Source organism: Gekko japonicus, unplaced genomic scaffold, assembly GCF_001447785.1.
Source record: "Gekko japonicus isolate JY-2015 unplaced genomic scaffold, Gekko_japonicus_V1.1 scaffold1410, whole genome shotgun sequence".
In the NCBI taxonomy this organism is placed as follows: Eukaryota; Metazoa; Chordata; class Lepidosauria; order Squamata; family Gekkonidae; genus Gekko; species Gekko japonicus.
In genome coordinates this window covers 221,778-240,744 of record NW_015168693.1, presented here as the reverse complement: position 1 = coordinate 240,744, position 18,967 = coordinate 221,778, and the positions used below count along the sequence as shown (strand labels likewise).

The following is an 18,967-nucleotide window of genomic DNA, read 5'->3' as shown; positions in this document are numbered from 1 at the left end:
CCTGAAAGGTCCCTTAGCCTCTCCCCTTTTTCCTACTTCCTTCCCACCCACCCACCATCCAACCTACCTATAACTGCCCTTCCGGCTTCAGTTTTCTGTCCTTTCCTCTCTCTGGCAGCCTCTGCCCAGGAAAATTATGCAAGGTGCTGACTGCCAGGCCAGGCCCAGTAGAGTGGACTCATAGTGGGGTACCTCATTCCCCCCTATATCCTCTTCTTCACACTATTCTCTTTTTCCCTCCACTTGACAACCCCCAAATGCTCACCTTTCTCTGCTTCCTTCTCTCACTCCCACCCACCCACCCACCAACCTACCTTTTATCTGACCCCCATCTTCAGATACATTATTTCATCCATATTCTACTTTATCTCCTCTATGAGTATACCAAGTACCCCAATGATGTCAGCTGGCCAAGATTTTGTAAAAAAATAGGAATTAATCATGCCCAATTGAAAAACATCTTTTTGGTAGCTTAAGTTTTTAGCACTGGAATAAAATAAACTTGGGTTCTGGGCTAGTAACTCACTCCAATGTTTAAAAACAAAATTTTAGAAATTTATTTACAAAAGATAGAAAAACATTAAAAACATACAAGTAGGGGGAAAGAATGTACACTGGGACAAAGGCAAAACAACAAACCTATCTAACTAGCATCTCAACACTGACCCTAAGCAGCTTACAGCTCCAAAGCAGACATCTTGAGTAGCAGTCCTCCTAGCAGCAATGATGCAAGAGTGGAAGTTCTGAAGAGTGTGAAGGTACTTCTTCCAACTTCACATGCTCTTCACACACCTGCATCCACCAGCATGATGTTAGTTTGTCTCTATATCACATGTGTTCTGTGGTCTGGCTTCCTCATCCTTGCCCTATATGCTAGCCCAGCTGTCACTGCTAATTGCTAATTAAGCAACCAATCCGCACGATCAATCACTTAGTCTAGCTGATCTGAGATGAGATCTAGATCACTAGCTGTCAAAACTGATATTTGAGCTGTAGATGACCAACTGTCAAACAATTACCCTGACACTTCCCAGCTGCTAGCTATTACATTATAAGCTAACTACATACAGGTGCTTCAACATGTTAGATAACGATCCAGGAAACACTTATACATGGGGTTGTGCTTTTTACAGGATGGCAATTGTCTTGCTGTCATATAGTTCACCTCGCCGCCGGGCTATCAAGGGCACTCCAACTTTAATGATCTTTCTATCGTTGGTAATGGTGGTAATGGTGGAAGCGGCAGCCCCTACATAAAAGCCTGGTGGAAGAGCTCCGTCTTGCAGGCCCTGCGGAATTGCAAAAGATCCCGCAGGGCCCTGATCTCCTCCGGGAGCTCATTCCACCAGGTAGGGGCCGCCACTGAGAAGGAACTAGCCCTTGTCGCAGCATACCGTACCTCTCGGGGACCCCGAACCACTAAACGGCTCTGGGTCCCCGACCGAAGTGCTCTTGGGGGTATATACGGGGAAAGGCAGTCCCTCAGGTAGGTCGGACCCAGGCCATAATGCAGATTTCTTACTGAAGACCTGGCTGACCGCTCTCAGCCGTTTGCACAGATGTCATACCTGCAATCTGGAAGGGTCAATGGTATTGAAAGCTATGAGAGATACAGGAGAATCAATAGAGCTGCATTCCCTCTGAGTCTCACCAGCATGATTAAGACATTTTTCAAGGCCAGAAGCTTTCACCCAGGCAGCCAGATCTACAGATAACATTGAAATGGGTGGATGCACATTTTTTGTTTGTTTGTATAATTTGGAATTACTGGTATAGCTGCCTAGAATGACCTCTTTACTAGCACAGCAGTTAGTCTGTACTCATGGGAATTCACTTGGATACACAATAAGCTTTCACTCCTTGACAGAACAATTGGTGGAAATATTTATTTTAATTTTAATCTTGCCTTTCAGTGATGAATTGGCTGCTAAAGAAGCTCACAGATATCATAATAAAGATTAAACTGCAATATAAGATGTTCCTAGTGAAGAGAATTCTCAGTAGTGCTGGATCCAGGCATCATCAAGGGAAGCCTGTCTGCCCTGTCTGCATGGCCTTAGCAATGGGCACATGGGCACAAGGAAAGGGGACCTCAAACACTGTCACATCCCTGGGCACAGATGTCAAGCTGCAGGGCTTTTCCACAACTGCAAATGTAGGTGGCAAAATAAATGGGAAGTCCAGTGACACCTTAACAAGTAACAAAACTTATTCCAACATGAATTTTCTTCAATCAGAGCTCACTTCAGATGCATTAACTATTTGAGGTGACCCCTCCTCCTCCACACTTACCAGGCTACCCTGATGTGGTCAAGAGGGAGAGTGCAGTAAATAAATCTCGCAAGGAGTATATTGGCCCCCCCCCAAAGTAAACTTACATTTATTCAAGTAGATCCAGTTCACATTCAGGTTGCAGTCGAAAGGAGAGAAAGAAGCCTAATCTAAAGAGTACTCCCCCTATCATAAATGGCCAGCTAATCCAACATCATGTATGTGGGACTATGAGGGCATTGTATCTACAGGAGAGACCTGCACAGACAGGTTAAGACAAAGAGAGGTATCCCAATCAAGGAGATAATGCCGATACACTCTTAGAGTGATGTAGCACCCCACAGTGATGTAGCACCCCACAGTGTCGCATGCTGAGTCGCTCACACCAACACGTAGGGCCTGTAAGGCTGAGCTTTTCCATCAGGCTTTTCCCAGTTAAGTGTATTTGGGGGGCTTAATGCTGGATCCACTGCTATCAGTTGTAAATTGTTTGCTTTTAATATTGTGTGGTATTTTATACTGTTTTAACTATATTTATTATCTCTGTTTTAATATTGTTGTGAAGCGCTTTGAGCCCTACTTAATGGGGGAGGAGCAGTATATAGAGTTGCCAAGTCTCACCTTGCTGCAGCGGGGTCTCCCGGCTCCTCCCCCACAAAGTAGGGTAACCATAGAGTTCCCCCCCAAATGCTAGAGCATTGCTGTGTGATGGCCCCAGATGATGGCGTCACTACCGGTGATGTCATTGCATAGGCGGTGTCTCTGTGGGACACTGCTGCTTGGGGCTGGGACTTCCCCTGCTGGCCATTTAGCTGGCGGTGGATTGGGGCCCCCAAAACTGGGGGATCCCCTGGCCCCACCAGGGGGATGGCAACCCTAGCGGTATATAAATTGAAATAATAATAAAAAATGAATAAAATGCAGTCTGAGCCTTCCCAGGCTGCCAAACATGGGGGGGGGGGTTGTAGGGAAGCCAATTGACGGGCCCTTCAAGAAGCCACGAACCAAACACCATTCAAGTCTTTGGCATTTCCATCTGTCACTGGGGATGGGAGGGGGTGGTCGCTGGCAGTTAATATGTCCCACCCAAGCCTCTCATGAAGAGCCGTTTTCCTTGTGAGCAAAAAAGCAGCCCTGACTGGGGCAGTGCTCACCTGGAGGCCTCTGGCTGAGAATGTCTCAGTGCTGTCTGCCTGGAATGGGGCTCAGAGCAGGAAGACCCAGTTGGGGAGGCGGACTGCGCTACAGCAATCCAGCTGGCGGATGAAGTTCAGCTGCCAGCCACAGTGACCCAGAGCTGGGGGGGGGGCGCATGGCAGCCATGGAGGCAAGCCTGGGGGGAAGGTACAAGTAGAGGAAGGCAGAAACCTTCCAAGCTGGATGGATTTGCAGACCCCTTACAATAACCCTGCCCCCCAGGGCGGCCAGCCCACAGATTGGGAACCACTGCACTATTATTTTTGTACAATCATACAGTATACATTGTTCTATATTTTATGTTGCGTGTGTTCAACAGCAGCTCCCTGCCTTTCTTTGTTATAAACTAAAAACCTGGTACAATAGAAAGTGTTTATAGTCCCTATTATGTACTTAGTGATAGATGTGCAGTCTTTTGATATTCTTACCAAAGTCTGTATTGTTCCATATTGTCGGAGATGTGTGAAACTGTAAATATGGTGAATCCCTAATCACAGAAACAGAGATCTGACAGTAACGATACTTTGACAGTATGTTAAGCCTGTGAGGATTCAGCCAGTGAAGTTTGTCATCAAATGTTCAAAATACATTCTGTGGCGATGAGAGAAAGAAGGCCCCCTTGCATTTTTCCTCAGCCTTGAGGAAATCATTTCCACATCAAGTTACTATGACGACTCTATTTCCTCTGTGTGTGGCACATACATTCAGGAGGCCAGGGGAACAATCTACAGCAAAAAGAAAAAAAGTACAAGATGAAAGACAAGACAGGACCAAGCCAAATGACAGTGCTACCTCAGTGGATGGAATCAAGGCAAAAATAGCTGCAGAAGGAAGGAGTTTAGAATGATTTCCAGAGTCTATATTATTGCTCTAAATTCCATTGTATACGTCTGTATATACCGTATGACCAGTTATAAGAAAGGAGAAGACATCTAAGTAATCTGAAATGAAAGAGAGATGAGTATTCCTGGCTGGCAGCAACATTGTTCAGTTCTGCAAATCATTTAAAGGGTCAAGTGTTACTCTTCAGTTCTCTGCCCCATTTTCTAGTTCTGAATCCTTTGTTTTCCTCCTTAACTATATCTTTGTTACGGCTTCCTGTCAGCCTCTGTGTGTGCCAGGAAGGGAGAAAGGAAGATCAGGCCTGCAGACCCTCTCATCACTCCAGCAAGGAGTAACCTGTGCAAATGGATGGTTGCTTAGCAACAACATACAATTTCCCCCAGTCTGAGGACCAGTTCAAATATACTGAAATGGCATGGTACAGCCTTTACACAGACATCTCATGTTTCAGGTAGATTTCCATATCAAATAGTTAAGAGTTGCCACCCAAATAAAAATTAAAATCACCTCACCATTAAGGTTGCCAACCTCCAGGTGGGCACTGGAGATCTCCCAGAATTGCAACTGCTCTCCAGACTACAGAGAGCAGCTTCCTGGTGGAGAGGGGAATGGCTGCTTTGGAGGGTGGGCTCTATGGCATTATACCTTGCTGAGGTCCCTCCTCTCCCCAAACCCTGCTGTCCCCAGGCTCCACCCCCAAATCCCCAGGAATTTCCCATCCAGAGTTGGCAGTTCGTTGTTACAAATTGTGCTCTTTCAGTGTACTCACCTAGTTTCTACCAAGTCAATAAAATACTTCCAAGTAAAGAGTAGCATTGGTAGCACTGGAACATGGAAAACTATTTGAGAGATCATGTACAGTAGCCAAGTCATCCTGACTCCTCTGTTTTGGCTTTGCTACCTTCTGCAGTGATCTTAGTTACATCTTCCTTTCCTCTGTAAGAGAAGGAAAATGTGTTATATTTAAAGCCAACTCCCAGAGACTCTAGAAAGAAGAGGCTCAAGTTTTGTGACCATTACTGGAAAAAGAGTTTGAGCAGAGCTGTAACTAGCTAATTTTGCGCCCAAGGCAAGAATACAAAATTGTGCCCACCTGAGGCGGCATGGATCTATGAACATATAGGTTACCACACAAAATTGGAAATTTGCAACACTTGGTTGCAGTGGTTGCTGGTGTCCAGTGAGGCAGCTAAGGTGAAGGGCAAAAAATGGTGGGCATAGCTAGAGCAAATTAACTCTGATTTTGTCCCCATCTTTGTCCCTTGCGCACTAAGAACACTCAATTACAGTAATCAGTTTTTAAACAGATAACATGTAAATGAACTTAAGAAGAGTTTCTTACCTTGGTTCAGTAGGCTTGTGAGCTGTCATACTTGCTTTTCTTAAAGGGAAAATGGTGTGGTCTTCACCACGGCTTCAAACCACCGGTGTCCACAACCAGACCTCCAACCACTTGATAATACCACTCTCTCAATTTTGTGCTTAATTTCTTTCATGCATATAATAAGAACATAAGAAGATCCCAGTTCTAAAATAAAGAATTCTGCTGTGGAGAGGAACCAAGCAAGACAGCATCCTATAGAAAGGAGGATAATCCATTGAGGGAGGCTACCCGGCAACTCCAGCGCCCAGCCGGCGGCAGAAAGCCAGAAAGAAATGTTGCACTTGTGCAACAACCGCTCACCTTCCCTGCTCAGCCAAAGCCAACCAGGTCACATGACACTGAGGTGCTGGGGTGGGCCATTCTGCCCTACCTGCCTCCTCTGCCATTCTCTTCACCATGTGGACATGGCCCGCTGCCCTGCCTGCCTTCTCCACACCTGAACTCACCTGCTGCCCTGCTAGGAGTAAGAGGAAGAAGGAGAGCCTGGCAGATGAGGCGAGGCCCCCTTGCTTGGCTTCAGGTGGTCCCAGCAGGGCTCTGGCACCACCTGCAGCTGAGTCATACCTAGTCAGAGGCCTCTGGCTACTTCCCTACATGAATCTGTCAAGTCAAGTCAAGTATAAGTTTATTGTCTTAGCCATAGGCCATAACATAATACATCAGACTATAAAATGGTAATGTAAACATGAATCTATCTAATCCTCTTTTAAAGGTGTTTATGCCTGTGGCCATCACTACATCCTCTGGCAGCGAATTCCACATTTTAATCACTCCTTGTGTGAAGAAGTATTTTCTTTTGTCTGTCCTGAATCTACTGCCCATCAGCTTCATTGAATGCCCTCGAGTTCTAGTATTTTGGGAGAGGGAGAAAAATGTCTGTTTGTCAACTCTCTCCATGCCATACATAATTTTATAAACCTCTATCATGTCCCTCCTTAGTCATCTTTTTCCTAAAGTGAAGCCCCAGCCTTTCCTCATAGGAAAGGTGTCCTAACCCCTTAATCATGTTGCTTGCCCTCTTCTGTACTTTTTCCAGCTCTGCAATATCCTTCTTGAGATACAATGACCACCAGAACTGCACACAGTATTCCAAATGAGGCCATACCATAGATCTATACAGGGGCATTATAATATCAGTCATTTTATTTTCAATCCCTTTCCTAGTAACATAGGGTTTGCATTTTTCAGTGCTGTAGCACACTAGACTGGCACTTTCATTGAGCTATCCACTACAACAACAAGGTTTCTCTCAGTCCCCATTAGTATATACTTGAAGCTGGGATCCCCCCCCCCATTGTGCATCACCTTACACTTAACTACTTTGAACTTCATTTGCCACATTGTGGCCCACCCACCCAATTTGTGGAGATCCCCTTGGAGCTCTTTGCAGTCAGCCTTGTTTTTTACCATCCTGAATAATTCTGTTGTCTGCAGAACTGGACACTATACCGCTCACACGCAGTTCCAGATAATTTAGGTACAAATTAAACCCCACCAGCCCTAGTACCAATCCTTGTGGGACCCTACTGCTTACTTCCCACCATTGTGAGAACTGTCCATTTATTCTTACTCTTTGCTTCCTGACATTTAATCAATTATTAATCAAAAAAAGACCCATCGTCTTATCTGATGACTGCTTACCTTACTCAGGAGTCTTTGGTGAGGTATCTTGTCAAAAGCCTTGTGAAAGTTGAAGCATATAAGGTCTACAGAATCACTGTTATCTACATATGTGTTCATTTTCTCAAAACTCCAAAAGGTTGGAGAGGTAGGACTTCCCGTTGCAGAAGCCATGCTCAACAGGCTTTGTTCCTCTGTCAGCCTAATAACTGTGTCTTTGATTACAGTTTCTACCAATTTGCTTTGGACAGACAGTAGACTAACTGGCCTGGAATTTCCTGGTTTCCCTCTGGACCCCTCTACAAAATTAGTGTAACATTTACTGCTTTCCAGTCTTCTGGTACAGTGGCTGATTTTAGTGATAGGTTATATATCTGTGTTAGCAGAGCAACAGTCTCACATTTGAGTTCACTAAGAACTCTTGGGTATATCTGGACCTGGAGACTTAATGGTTTTTAATTTCCTCAGTAGGTCTAACTTCATCTCTCATCACCTCAGTTTAGGGTTGCCAGGTCCTCCCTGGTCACCAGCGGAGGCTGGGGGCGGTATGTCTGCCAAACCCAGGTTGGGAGACTCCTGGTGATAGACCCTGATGATGACAGAGACCCCAGTCGGGTACAATGCCGTAGAGTCCACCCTCCACAGCATCCATTTTCTCCAGGGGAACTGATCTTTGTAGTCTGGAGAGGAGCTGTAATTACAGAGGATCCCTAGGTCCCTCTTGGGGCTGGCATCCCTACCTCAGTTTGATTCAGTTCTTCAGACACTCTTCCTGAAAAGAGTGGCTATGTCCTAGTAGGTACATGTCCCCACACTTTCCACAGTGAACACATATGCAAATAATTCATTGAGCTTCTCTGCCATCTTGCCATTTCCTTTAGCAATCCTTCTACCCTTGGTTATCCAAAGGCCCAACTGCTTCTCCGGCTGGTTTTCTGCTCCTTGAAGAGCAATCTGTCCCTCAAATTCTCTTTTTGCACACCTAAGTTCAGTAAGGGTCTTGTTTTACTTTACTTTTACTGTAAAGGAGGCAAGCAGCAAGGAGGTGAGCTTTATGGGGCACTGCCTCTTTTGCTCTAATAGACAAGCCGCCCCTGCTTGGTTGGTTCAATTTGAAGTTATAGAAATGTGCCCTTTCCTAATGGCACAGTGGCTTGGGATAGTAGATGCACATTTTATATATGTTTATGCGCCCGTTGGCTTTATGCACCTTAGGCAGGTGCCTCACTTTCCTCACCCTCATTACACCCCCGACTTAGAGGTCCTGAGTTAGAATTACTGAGGCTAAGTTGTGGCCTGTTCAATTACTTAAGAACATAAGAACATAAGAGATGCTAATGTTAGATCAGGCCAAAGGCCCATCCAGTCCAACACTCTGTCACACAGTGGCCAAAAATACCAGATGCCATCAGGAAGTCCACCAGTGGGGCCAGGACATTAGAAGCCCTCCCACTGTTGACCCCCCCCCCCTTAAGCACCAAGAAGACAGAGCATCACTTGCCCCAGAGTCCCTATCTATCCCTTGTGGCTAATAGCCACTGATGGACCTCTGCTCCATATGCTTATCTAATTCCCTTTTGAAGCCGTCCATGCTTGTAGCCGCCACCACAACTTAGTTGTTGTGTTCATTGGAAACACCCTTCTTGTGTTCACTACTGGCTCCACTACTGATTCTTTTCCTGATTAGAGATACAACAGAAGGATTTTTTCCTTTCTACCTGAGGGATCAAGTTTTTTGAGACATAAGAGTCAATGCTGCCAAAGAACCAAATATAAAGAAGCCTTAAATGCTATTGGAAATATCAAATCCTTCACACTCCATCAGTAAGAAAATCAATATGTGCATGTTAGAAGGAAACATTTCCCCTCATTATTATTTTCTGAAGAAGGAATGAATCACTGACCGATAATAGCCTGGAGGAGTTGGTGTAATGGGCAAAGAATTAGAGGGAAATGAGCAGATGGGCGGTGAGAGCCAAGTGAATAGATCTTTGCAGTGTGGTCTGATTGATTGGTTACAGTGCACTGGTTTGAAAGGCACAAAGCTCAACTCGAGGGGGAAAGCCCAGCAGGACTGTCATGGTTTTTTTCATATGGGCTTTAGCAAATAAGGTTGTTAATAATACAAAGGAAAAAAATAACGGGAGAAGTAAAAGACTGAGAACAGGCATATGCAGGCTGCAAGAATTGCATTTATTAAATGAAACCTGGTCATGACAGAATGTGGACTTTCCATGTTTAATGGAAACTTTTTCAGTTACCACAGAAGAAAATACAATCCACTGATGAAAGCAGCGTGGGAGTAGAGTAGATTTTTGGAGATTGGGATAATGGTGGTAAAATATAGGGAGGTCAGCTGGGGTTTTCTTTTTCCCTTGTAAGTTTTCTTCCTCTTCTCTCTCTCTCCCCCCGCATACACTTCCTGGATGGGGTGGTTGTTAGCGCAGGTAGTCTTCCCGCCCGGCACCCAAGACTGCTGCCAGCACTACCAAGGCAAATGGTGAAGGCTGGCCACCAAAATGGAAGAAGTAGTCTGTCACCAGAAGCAGCCGGCAGAGCAAGTCAGCTAAGAGGGTCCAGGGCAGGGGGAGATACTCTGTGTGTATCTGTATGTACATGTGCACCTACATGGGTTTTGCATACTCTGTGATATGCATTTTCTTGTTCTATGGTTGGCTCAGTTTCTTGAATGAACTGCTTTGCAGGCTTTTTAAATACTCTGTCACGAACTGAATGGTTGTGTGCAGCATGGCCCATGTTCTTGAGAGATCTGATCTTCATGAGTTCAAGTTTTGTTATCCAGAATGTGTTCTAAATGCTTAAAGCCTCATTAATATGTTGCATATGTTCTATATGTAACTGAGCTGCTCTTATATGTGTGAGTTATGTCCTTTCAGCTCTTGCTTTGTTCTTGTGGCAGGACAGGAGTCCAGACTGTATTAGTTTTATCTGTGCTGGCCTATTATTAGAAGAGCCATATTGAGCATCAGCATAGTGTAGTTCAGCTATGGTATGCAAGACCCATGTTCAAATTGCCAGTCTGCCATGGAAACTTGCTGGGTGAAAATGGAAAAGGGAGAAGCAAACAAATAAGCATATGGGTATACTATTTAGGAGGGTTTATAAGCAGCTGGGATCGCTGTGCACCTTGGATGAAGAAAGCATTCCCTGTTTGCTTCACCCTTCTACCTCTCAGTCCTGCCCCACTGACCCTTCCAGAGGGACCTTTGATCCCTCTGTCCATGGAGTGGTGGGCCCCACCTCTTGCCAGATTTGTGCCTTCTAAAAGCTGGAAACAGAAGCTAAATCCACAACTGTAGGAATATTCTGTTATGACACTGCAGTTATATAAAACTTACTCAAGTGGCAAGACCCATCACTTCATAGTTCTAAAAAAGCTGAAAAGGCTTTTTGATATGTCAGTGGGCATGAAAGTGTTAGTTTTCTGCTGTTGAAGTTGTATATTGGGGGGGATGTGTTTCTTGTATTATATGAGTTTATCTTGTTGTTATGACTGTTTGTAAGGCACTTTAAGTGCCTCAAGACAACAAGGGAAAATTAAAATTTTGCAATAAACTAAAACAAATGATCCGTGACAACAAAGTATTTTTTGGCAGCTTAAAGACCAATGAATTAATTGTGGCATTCCTTTTGTGAGTCAGAGACCACCAGATATAGCCATGGTAGCTAGGATTCTTTAGCATTGCCCCCCCGCCCCCATTTCTGGAGGTCTGCAGCCTTTCTGAAGGCTTGCATGCAATACACTTCATCAGATGCATGAAGTGTCACATTCAGTTGGCAACAGATATATATGTTCAAAGATACAAGCAGAATAAGGGTAGCTGTTATGTTGTGATTGAGTCATTACTAAGAGTGGGCAGAAGACTCAGTATCCAGTGTATGATAATATATCCATATGCCAATATGCCTTCAGTTTGGACCCAATAAAGGAGAACATTTTATTTATTTACAGAACAAAAATCAATAGAGTGCTCTCCTTTTCTGTGGCAGTGCCTTGGCCTTGCAACTCTCCTTCCAGAATCATGTGCCTGGTACTGAGCTTATTAACCTTTTGCTGCCAGATAAAAATGTTTCATTTCTCTCAGGCCTTTTGTCAATTTCTGGAGGCCCCACACTCTTGCTCTCTCTCTTTCTGCATTGTTGATTTTTTTCCTCCTGTACTAGGATCCATGTTGACCTACTAATTGTCTTTTAAAGTTGTTGTTGTTGTTCAGTCGCACAGTCGAGTCCGACTCTTCGCGACCCCATGGACAAGATCTCGCCAGGCCCTCCTGTTTTCCGCCGTCCTCTGAAGTTTGCTTAATTTCATGTTCGTTGCATCTATGACACTGTCTAACCATCTCATCCTTTGCTGTCCCCGTCTTCTTTGACCGTCAATCTTTCCCAGCATCAGGGTCTTCTCCAGTGAGTGCTCCCTTCTCATTGGGTGGCCAAAGTATTTGAGCTTCAGTTTCATTATCTGGCCTTCCAGGGAACAACTCCATTTTATTGTTGGCCCTTGTTGTATTAGATCGATTCTTAGCGTTGTCAGTTCTCTGCCTCGGGCCTTGAAACTCAGGCTTTGGGGCACATTCTTAGGGCAGAAGGTTGAAACCTCAGGGCTGTCACCTGGCCCACACATTTAACAGCTTCTTTAAAGACTTCTAAGCATACCTGCTTGTGATGACTACTGTATATGTAAACTGGAGATTGGTGGCAATACTCTGGCACAAAGAGCTCAACTACATTTCATGTTTACTGCATACTTATTTTTTTTTAATTGTGCGGTGAAACGTCACTAGCTCTCTCTTCTTCAAAGCTACATTTGTTGTGTTTACATATATTAGGGCTGCACATGATGTTGTGTCCCTCCCCAACCTCCCCGCCACTTGCCAGAACCCTAGCACAGCAACAGACACGCTATGGTACAATTCCTAGCGGTGTGTACCTTTAGTGCCGCTATTCAGTGTGATACCACCAGCTCCTATCTTATGATATCAGAAGGCTCCACCCTGTAAGTATGGCTGCCAGCTCCAGGTTGGGAAATACCTGGAGATTTTAGAGATGGAGCCTGAGGACGATGGGGTTTGGGGAGGGGAGGGACTTCAATGGCATACAGTCCACCTTCCAAAGTGGCCAGGAGATCTCCAGCTACCACTTTGAGATTGGCAACCCTACCTATAACTCTTGCAATTTGAAATGCTGCAGACCTGGCAACTTTCATGATACATTCTAAAAATGTTTTAACTCTAGAATATTGAAAACCATCTTGATAACTAGTTTGCTTAGAATATTTATATCCCACTTTCTCAGTCAAACAAATGTGCTTCTGAAGGGTTGATTTGCGGTTGCGGTGGTAGGGGAATGGATAAGGTTGTCAGACCCCACCCCCCCATGGAGGCATTTGCAGGGGAAAGACAGCAAGCGGTAAGGGTGAATTATGACTCTGCTTCCTCTGCTATTTCTTAGGGTTACCAGCTCTGGATTAGTAAAATCCTGGAGATTTGGTGACAGAGCCTGGAGAGGGATTTCAGGTGTTAGTCAAACTGCTTTATCTACAGCAGATGGCGAACTAAATTTAATATGGGTTCCTGCCAAAGTTTACGGAAGTCCAAACCACCCCAAGGATGTCCCAGTGAAAGAATCAAGATTGGTGAATTCAAAGCAAATTGTCTTTTACTGAATAATATCAAAATTGCATACACACAAGACAGAATCTCACACACATACAATCAAGTTCTTTAGGAGTACAGAAATAGAAAAATAGTTCCTTTTTACTTAGGAGGTAGGTAGGTATCGTTCATACTTATCTGTTCCTGAAGCCTTGTCTGTTGCAATGAAGAATGAGGGATAAGGAAAATAGTACCTAGGGGCATTTCTAAGTCACACTGCCAGAACCAGTCGGCAAGTATGGATCTCCTTGGCTGCGCACACCAAGAGATCAAGAATAGACAAAGGGTTGTTGGATAGCAAGCTGGACTTTAGGGGATAAAAGCAGACAGAGGATGATGAAGGGTTTGCGGCTAGCAAAGACCCAACACATGGTCTTCACCTTTTATACGTGAATCTTTGGGGTGTGTGGCAACCTTGCCATCCTGCAATCCATCCACCTGTTAGTCCGTCCCATGACTACAACCATTGGTGCGTGTAGTAAGGGCGTCTACTTTAGGGGTTTGGCCAATATTTGAAACTCTAAACTCTAACTCAGGGACAAGCCATCTGGTCAGGTGTGAAGTCTTGGCATCAGGACCCTCCTTGATGTGCAGATAGATCTCGGCTTTCCCAGGAAATCAAAGCAACATCTGCCAGGAAATGGCAATTCAGATGTAGATCAGATCCGTGTATTGCGTGACATCAAGTCCTCTAATAATGGGGGATTGCTTGTCTTTAAGCTGTGGTTTCTGCTAACAATGGCAAAATGTGCTTCTCTTCCCCTAAGGCTAGGAGCTGTATGTGTTTGCAAGCTTCATTAACATGAAATGCAGGCAGGTACCTTCTATGTGAAACCTCTCACAACAGGTGATTCAAGCAGCTTTCCCTTAAGCCTATGGGTATATTTGTATGCACAGTTCATGTGGTGTGTGTGTCAGCAGATATAACTCCATAAAAAGCAAATATCAGTCTCTCTCTCAACACAGGGTATAATCCCATAGAGTCCAGCCTCCGAAGCAGCCATTTTATTCAGGGGAACTTATCTCTACATTCTGGAAATCAGTTGTAATTCCAAGAGGTCTCCAGGCCCCACCAGGCGGTTGGCAACCCTATTCCTTCACAGCTCAGACTGCCCTTCCTGAAGTATGTTTGCCTAGAAAGAACAGCCATCGGATTTTTATTGCACACAAAGTAGTGTGTAGTTCTACTTTTAGCTTCACAATGCCTAAATCTACAAATTCATGCCATGTGGCATTTTGAGACTGACAGGACTGAACGCAGATACAGTGGCTGGGTGTGTATGAGAGAGAGTGGTGTAGTTTCTGGTCTTTTGCTATTGCTTCTAGTCAAATAATTGGCGACATGTAGGATTACAAAATGGCAGCCCTTACCAATTTGTATATTAGGGCTTCTTTCTTGTTAGCATAGATGCCATCTAGTATTTGCTTGCTTATCAGTAACATAAAAGACACTTTTTCTGGGTCTCTAATGAACAAGCTAATAATGCCTTTAAATTTTTTCTTATTCCCTGCTGTGTTTAAATGATTCATATGTAGCACTCTGAAGTTTAGACTTAATATTTTATAAACTGCTCCAGGATAGTTTCTCTAACCACCCCCCTCAGTTAAGAACAAATGTGTGGAGAGCTACCTGGTGGGGCAGAAAGAGATGCCTTCTGTTTTCTAACTGGGGGGAGGGGACGTAGCTAAAGAGATTGTGGCCAACTAGAACTCAATCCCTAATTCTAAACTCTTTTAGATTAGTGTTTTTCAAGGAGGCATAACAATGTTCTGTTTAGCTGTGCTATTTTTACACAGCAGTGTTGTTGAGTAACTGCTGGTGATTTTTATGAGGAACATAATTTGTACTTTCTAAATCTAGCTAATGTTTAGAAGGCATTCAGTGTGAATGAATCACTAACTGTCTCAAATTTGTGTGGTAGATTCTACAGTAGATTTGGAACACAGTGTTCAGTTATTAATACAGACATTACTTGAAACCCAAAGGGACACATTTAGAATATTACAGTGCTGAAGTTTAACAATCATTTAACATTATTTTCATGTTACTAGCTAATGGTTGATTCAAGCACCAAGAATGGGACTGTATGTAATAGTTGCTTCAAATGCCATGATCTGGAGAGGGGAGTGGCAGTGGTATTTTCCTTTTGAAAGTGAGTTCTAAAACAGTTTGGAGGCACTGGGGGTAACTTCTATTTAAAAAAATACTTTGGGAGAAAAGCATAAATATAGTGTACTTTCTCAGCTCCAGCCTTCTAGGTTTCTTCTCCTGGCTCCTAATCTCTTGCTTCCCACCTCACCCCTTTATCAGTTTGGTTAATCATAAAATGCAGCCTTTTTAATGGTATTTTAAGATGACAGCGTTTTTGGCTATGCTGTAATACATTTCCTACATAGGTTAAGAAAGGAGATGCTTAGACTTCTGTGCTTCCTAAATGCAATCAGGTACACCATCACAGATCACTCTACCGGATACCCTGTGCAAAGAGAATGAAAGAAGGGATGAAAATGTCTGTTGGGATCAAACAAGTTCATACAGAATATGTCAGTCAATGACTATTAGTTATGATAATTAAATTGAATAGCTGTGTTAGACAGGATACCTCCAAGTTCCAGATGTGACACCAAACAACAAGGGTATCTTCATGCCCTGCTTGTAAACTTTCAGGGATATCTAGCCGGAAACTGTTAGAAATCAGATTGCTCAGTGAAGTTATGGACTTTGGTCTGAATTTGATTTGATGATCTAGTACAGCAATTCTTTTATGTTCCTAAAAGCCATCTTCAGAAACTGTACTTCTGCAGGCAGCCTGCTATAGGTTACATTATTGACTAGCAGAAAATGACAGGGAACAGAGACCACAGTCCTGGTCTAGCAACACCAATTGCAGCAGTCCTGAGCAGGAAGGTGCTCCAAAAATTGGTAAAATGTTTCATGAAGGTTATTGTTAAGTAAAATGTACTCCAGACTTCCTAAATTATTTAATTGGCAAAGTAGTAATATAGTAACATAGCAGGCCTTAAGGGAGATATGCCAATTTTGGCATGTGGTAGCACCTGGCCCAGTACTGGCTCTACTAGAACCTTCTGTTGTGGCATCTGGGTGCAGTTTGAGTGCTTAGGACTGCCAATTACTGACAACCACCTCTCCTCCCCCCAAAATTCTTGGGCATCTAAGTGGGCAGTTAGTAAGCATAGTTGATTCTGCCACACTACTATTGTGATCCGTGAAAGCAAGACTGATATGCTCCAAAGGTGAGGTTGCAGTTGTATTACTCAAACGCTGTAGTAGGTGACACAACATATGTAGGCTTCTTTCTCTATTTGAAAGCATGGGGACTCCTCTCAAAACAGAACTAGTCACCAGCCCAAAAGAACTTGTTTGAAACAAACTCTGAGGAGCATAGCTAGCTTGACACAGCATCTATGTTCTGGCCTTTCTATGCTGTGGCTGTAGCAGGCAGTGTGGTTTATCATATGACTCTTCCAGATTGTTGGAATCTTGGATTTGGAAATTCTCAATGCAGTTTAGAAGAACCAACAGACGAACAGTGGTATCCATCACAAAAAAAGTCGGAGGGAAGAAACCATGAGGATGTTGTTTCAATCCAGTTACAAGTTGTAACTGCAAGACTGCCTTCCCAGGTGTTCATTCTTTCGGCTGGTTTTGTACCTAAAGGTCATTGACTTTTGAGGTGCGGTGTGGTGGGACTCAAGAAGAACTAGGGTCCAAAGTGTAATGAAGTCTGCAGTTGTTCTTAGGACATGCATGAATTCATTGTTCACTGGAGTCATACAGTGACTATATGATTCTGCTTCTGGCCAAGTATTATACATTCTTTTATTACAAAATGAGTGTTTGCTATTTTCAACTTTTATTTTTTTCATATCTCTCAGATGTTAAAAGCTAAGATGTATGTGCTCAAGTAGCATAGGGAACAGTAGCTCACAACCTTCCCTCTGTAATATTGGATATATTAACAATTTAAATGGTAGAAACCAACATAATGTATCATTTTAAATTTAATAAACCTGTCAAATAATATGCTGTGAGCTGTTGTAAATGTTGTAAAAGCAGTAACATAAATTTGGGGTTGCAAAGTAAATATTATATATATTTCAATGTTCCCCAACATTTTTGGTTTTGGGGAGAAACTGCTAAAAAAAATCTTGTTTCCCTGCCATGGGTTCAAAATTTCTGGACATCATGAATATGTACTTAGATTTATGAATACCTCTAGAGAAGTGAAATGTTCAGCAAACATGTTTTGCTTAAGAAAAATTAACAGCTGTACTTCCGTTTTAGGTCTCAGTCAGTGGTGGAGCCTGGGATGCTGAAACATGAAGATCAGAATGAAAACGAGAACACCCAGCCACTGCTGGCGCTAGACTGAGTTTGAATTCACCAAGACATGCCAATGCATCACCAGACTTCAATAGTGCCAGAAATCTAGGAAGCAAGAGACAGGTTTCACACATATTAATACACATTCAGCTTGAAGTCAGGTTCTCCATCTTTGCTGAGCAAGTAATGATCATCACCAGCCATCTGTCTGTGTGGCCAAAGCCAAAGGGGACATTCCTTATGGCCCAGAATACTAAGCTAGAGAGAAGAGTTTGATTGTAAAACAGAGAATGTTTTTTTCCCTTCCTTTTATGATGTATAAATATGAACTGAGACTGAAACAAGAGGGACTACTTTCTATGTTCACACACTCAAAGATGTATCAGCTGAGATTATCTAAGGATGCACTCCGGTTTTGTTAAAATAAAATTTAGACCAAGTAACAGTTGTTAAAGTAAAGGTGTCTTGAGTTTAAATACTTTAGTAACAGACTTAATGCTTGCAGACCAGACAGAATGCCTCTAAACCCTTAAGAGCCCCATCTTTCTTTCTTTTTTTGTAAAAATTGCTAAGCAATCACCAGCAGAAAAATTGTTCAGCTCTGCAGTAAGTGATCTCGTCACCCCCAGCTACTTGCAGGGACCGTTTATTTCAGCCCCCTGGAAAAAAAAAATTCCTAACTTGTGAAAGTCCCTATAAACCTGTCAGCTCAGTGTAATGAGCTGAGTGGGAAACAGACACAGGCAATTTGAAAAGCAATTATTTAATCTTAACAATGTGGGTTTCTTTTTTTCCACAGGCAGTGGCAGTATGTGGGGTAGATGTGGTGGCTGAGAAAGAGGGAAAGGAAGTGTCTGAACTCAATGGAAATGCTTATTAGTGATTAATGTTCCACTTCAGGTCCTTTCATTCAGGTCACTCCTGCAAATGAAAGCTCAGCAGAGCTGTTTAACCATCTTCCCTCCTGCAATCAGTTAAAAGTGTAGCCAGAGGGCCTGGCTGACTGCAGATATAGGCTATGCTCAATAATGGAAAGGGGGAAAACTTAGGATGAATTATTCAATATGCCTCCATTAGAAGGAAACTATGGAAAAACAGAAAAATGTGGAACTGAAATGCCAAAGATCAATTTGCTTTTCTTATCTTTGCTCTACTTGCAAAAAACAAATCCCATCCCTACATCAAAATTAAAATAGATTTTAAAAATTCCACTGTTATGAAGGGTTGGGGGTTTTTTTGGCTGTGGCTTTATTTTCTGCGATCGCTGTAAATCTTTTAAAACTGTAAGTAACGGCCATTAGCAATCTGATACAAAGCACCACATTTAAGCCATATGCCAGAGAGGGATCGCTCACTGTCTTAAGGATGATGGTGTAACTCAGTGACATCACACATTTGGGTCTGGTCCTTGGTAACTAATGAAAGTATGACGTGTTCCTTCTAACTGCTATCATGTTTTCCTCTTATGTGTATCTTTCAGGAACTGCTTTGTCTATTATGTAGAGCTGTTGCTTATGCAGACTTCTGCAATTTGATTTCTCTTGGAAACGTATTGCTCTTGTAAAATCAGTGATACTCAACTGAAAAATCAAGCAATTTATCTCCCCCCCCCACGAAATGATAGAGACCCTTACC

At 43.2% G+C, this 18,967-nt stretch overlaps 1 protein-coding gene across 1 annotated transcript in view; it reads left to right on the top strand.

The window, feature by feature from the left end:
* Window positions 1–17,381, top strand: part of CLVS1 (clavesin 1) — an 83,534-nt gene extending 66,153 nt beyond the window's left edge. The window contains exon 4 of the mRNA XM_015415468.1: window positions 17,294–17,381. Coding sequence (XP_015270954.1) covers window positions 17,294–17,381 — 88 coding nt within the window. The remainder of the gene's footprint in view (window positions 1–17,293) is intronic.
* Window positions 17,382–18,967: the final 1,586 nt, after the last annotated feature.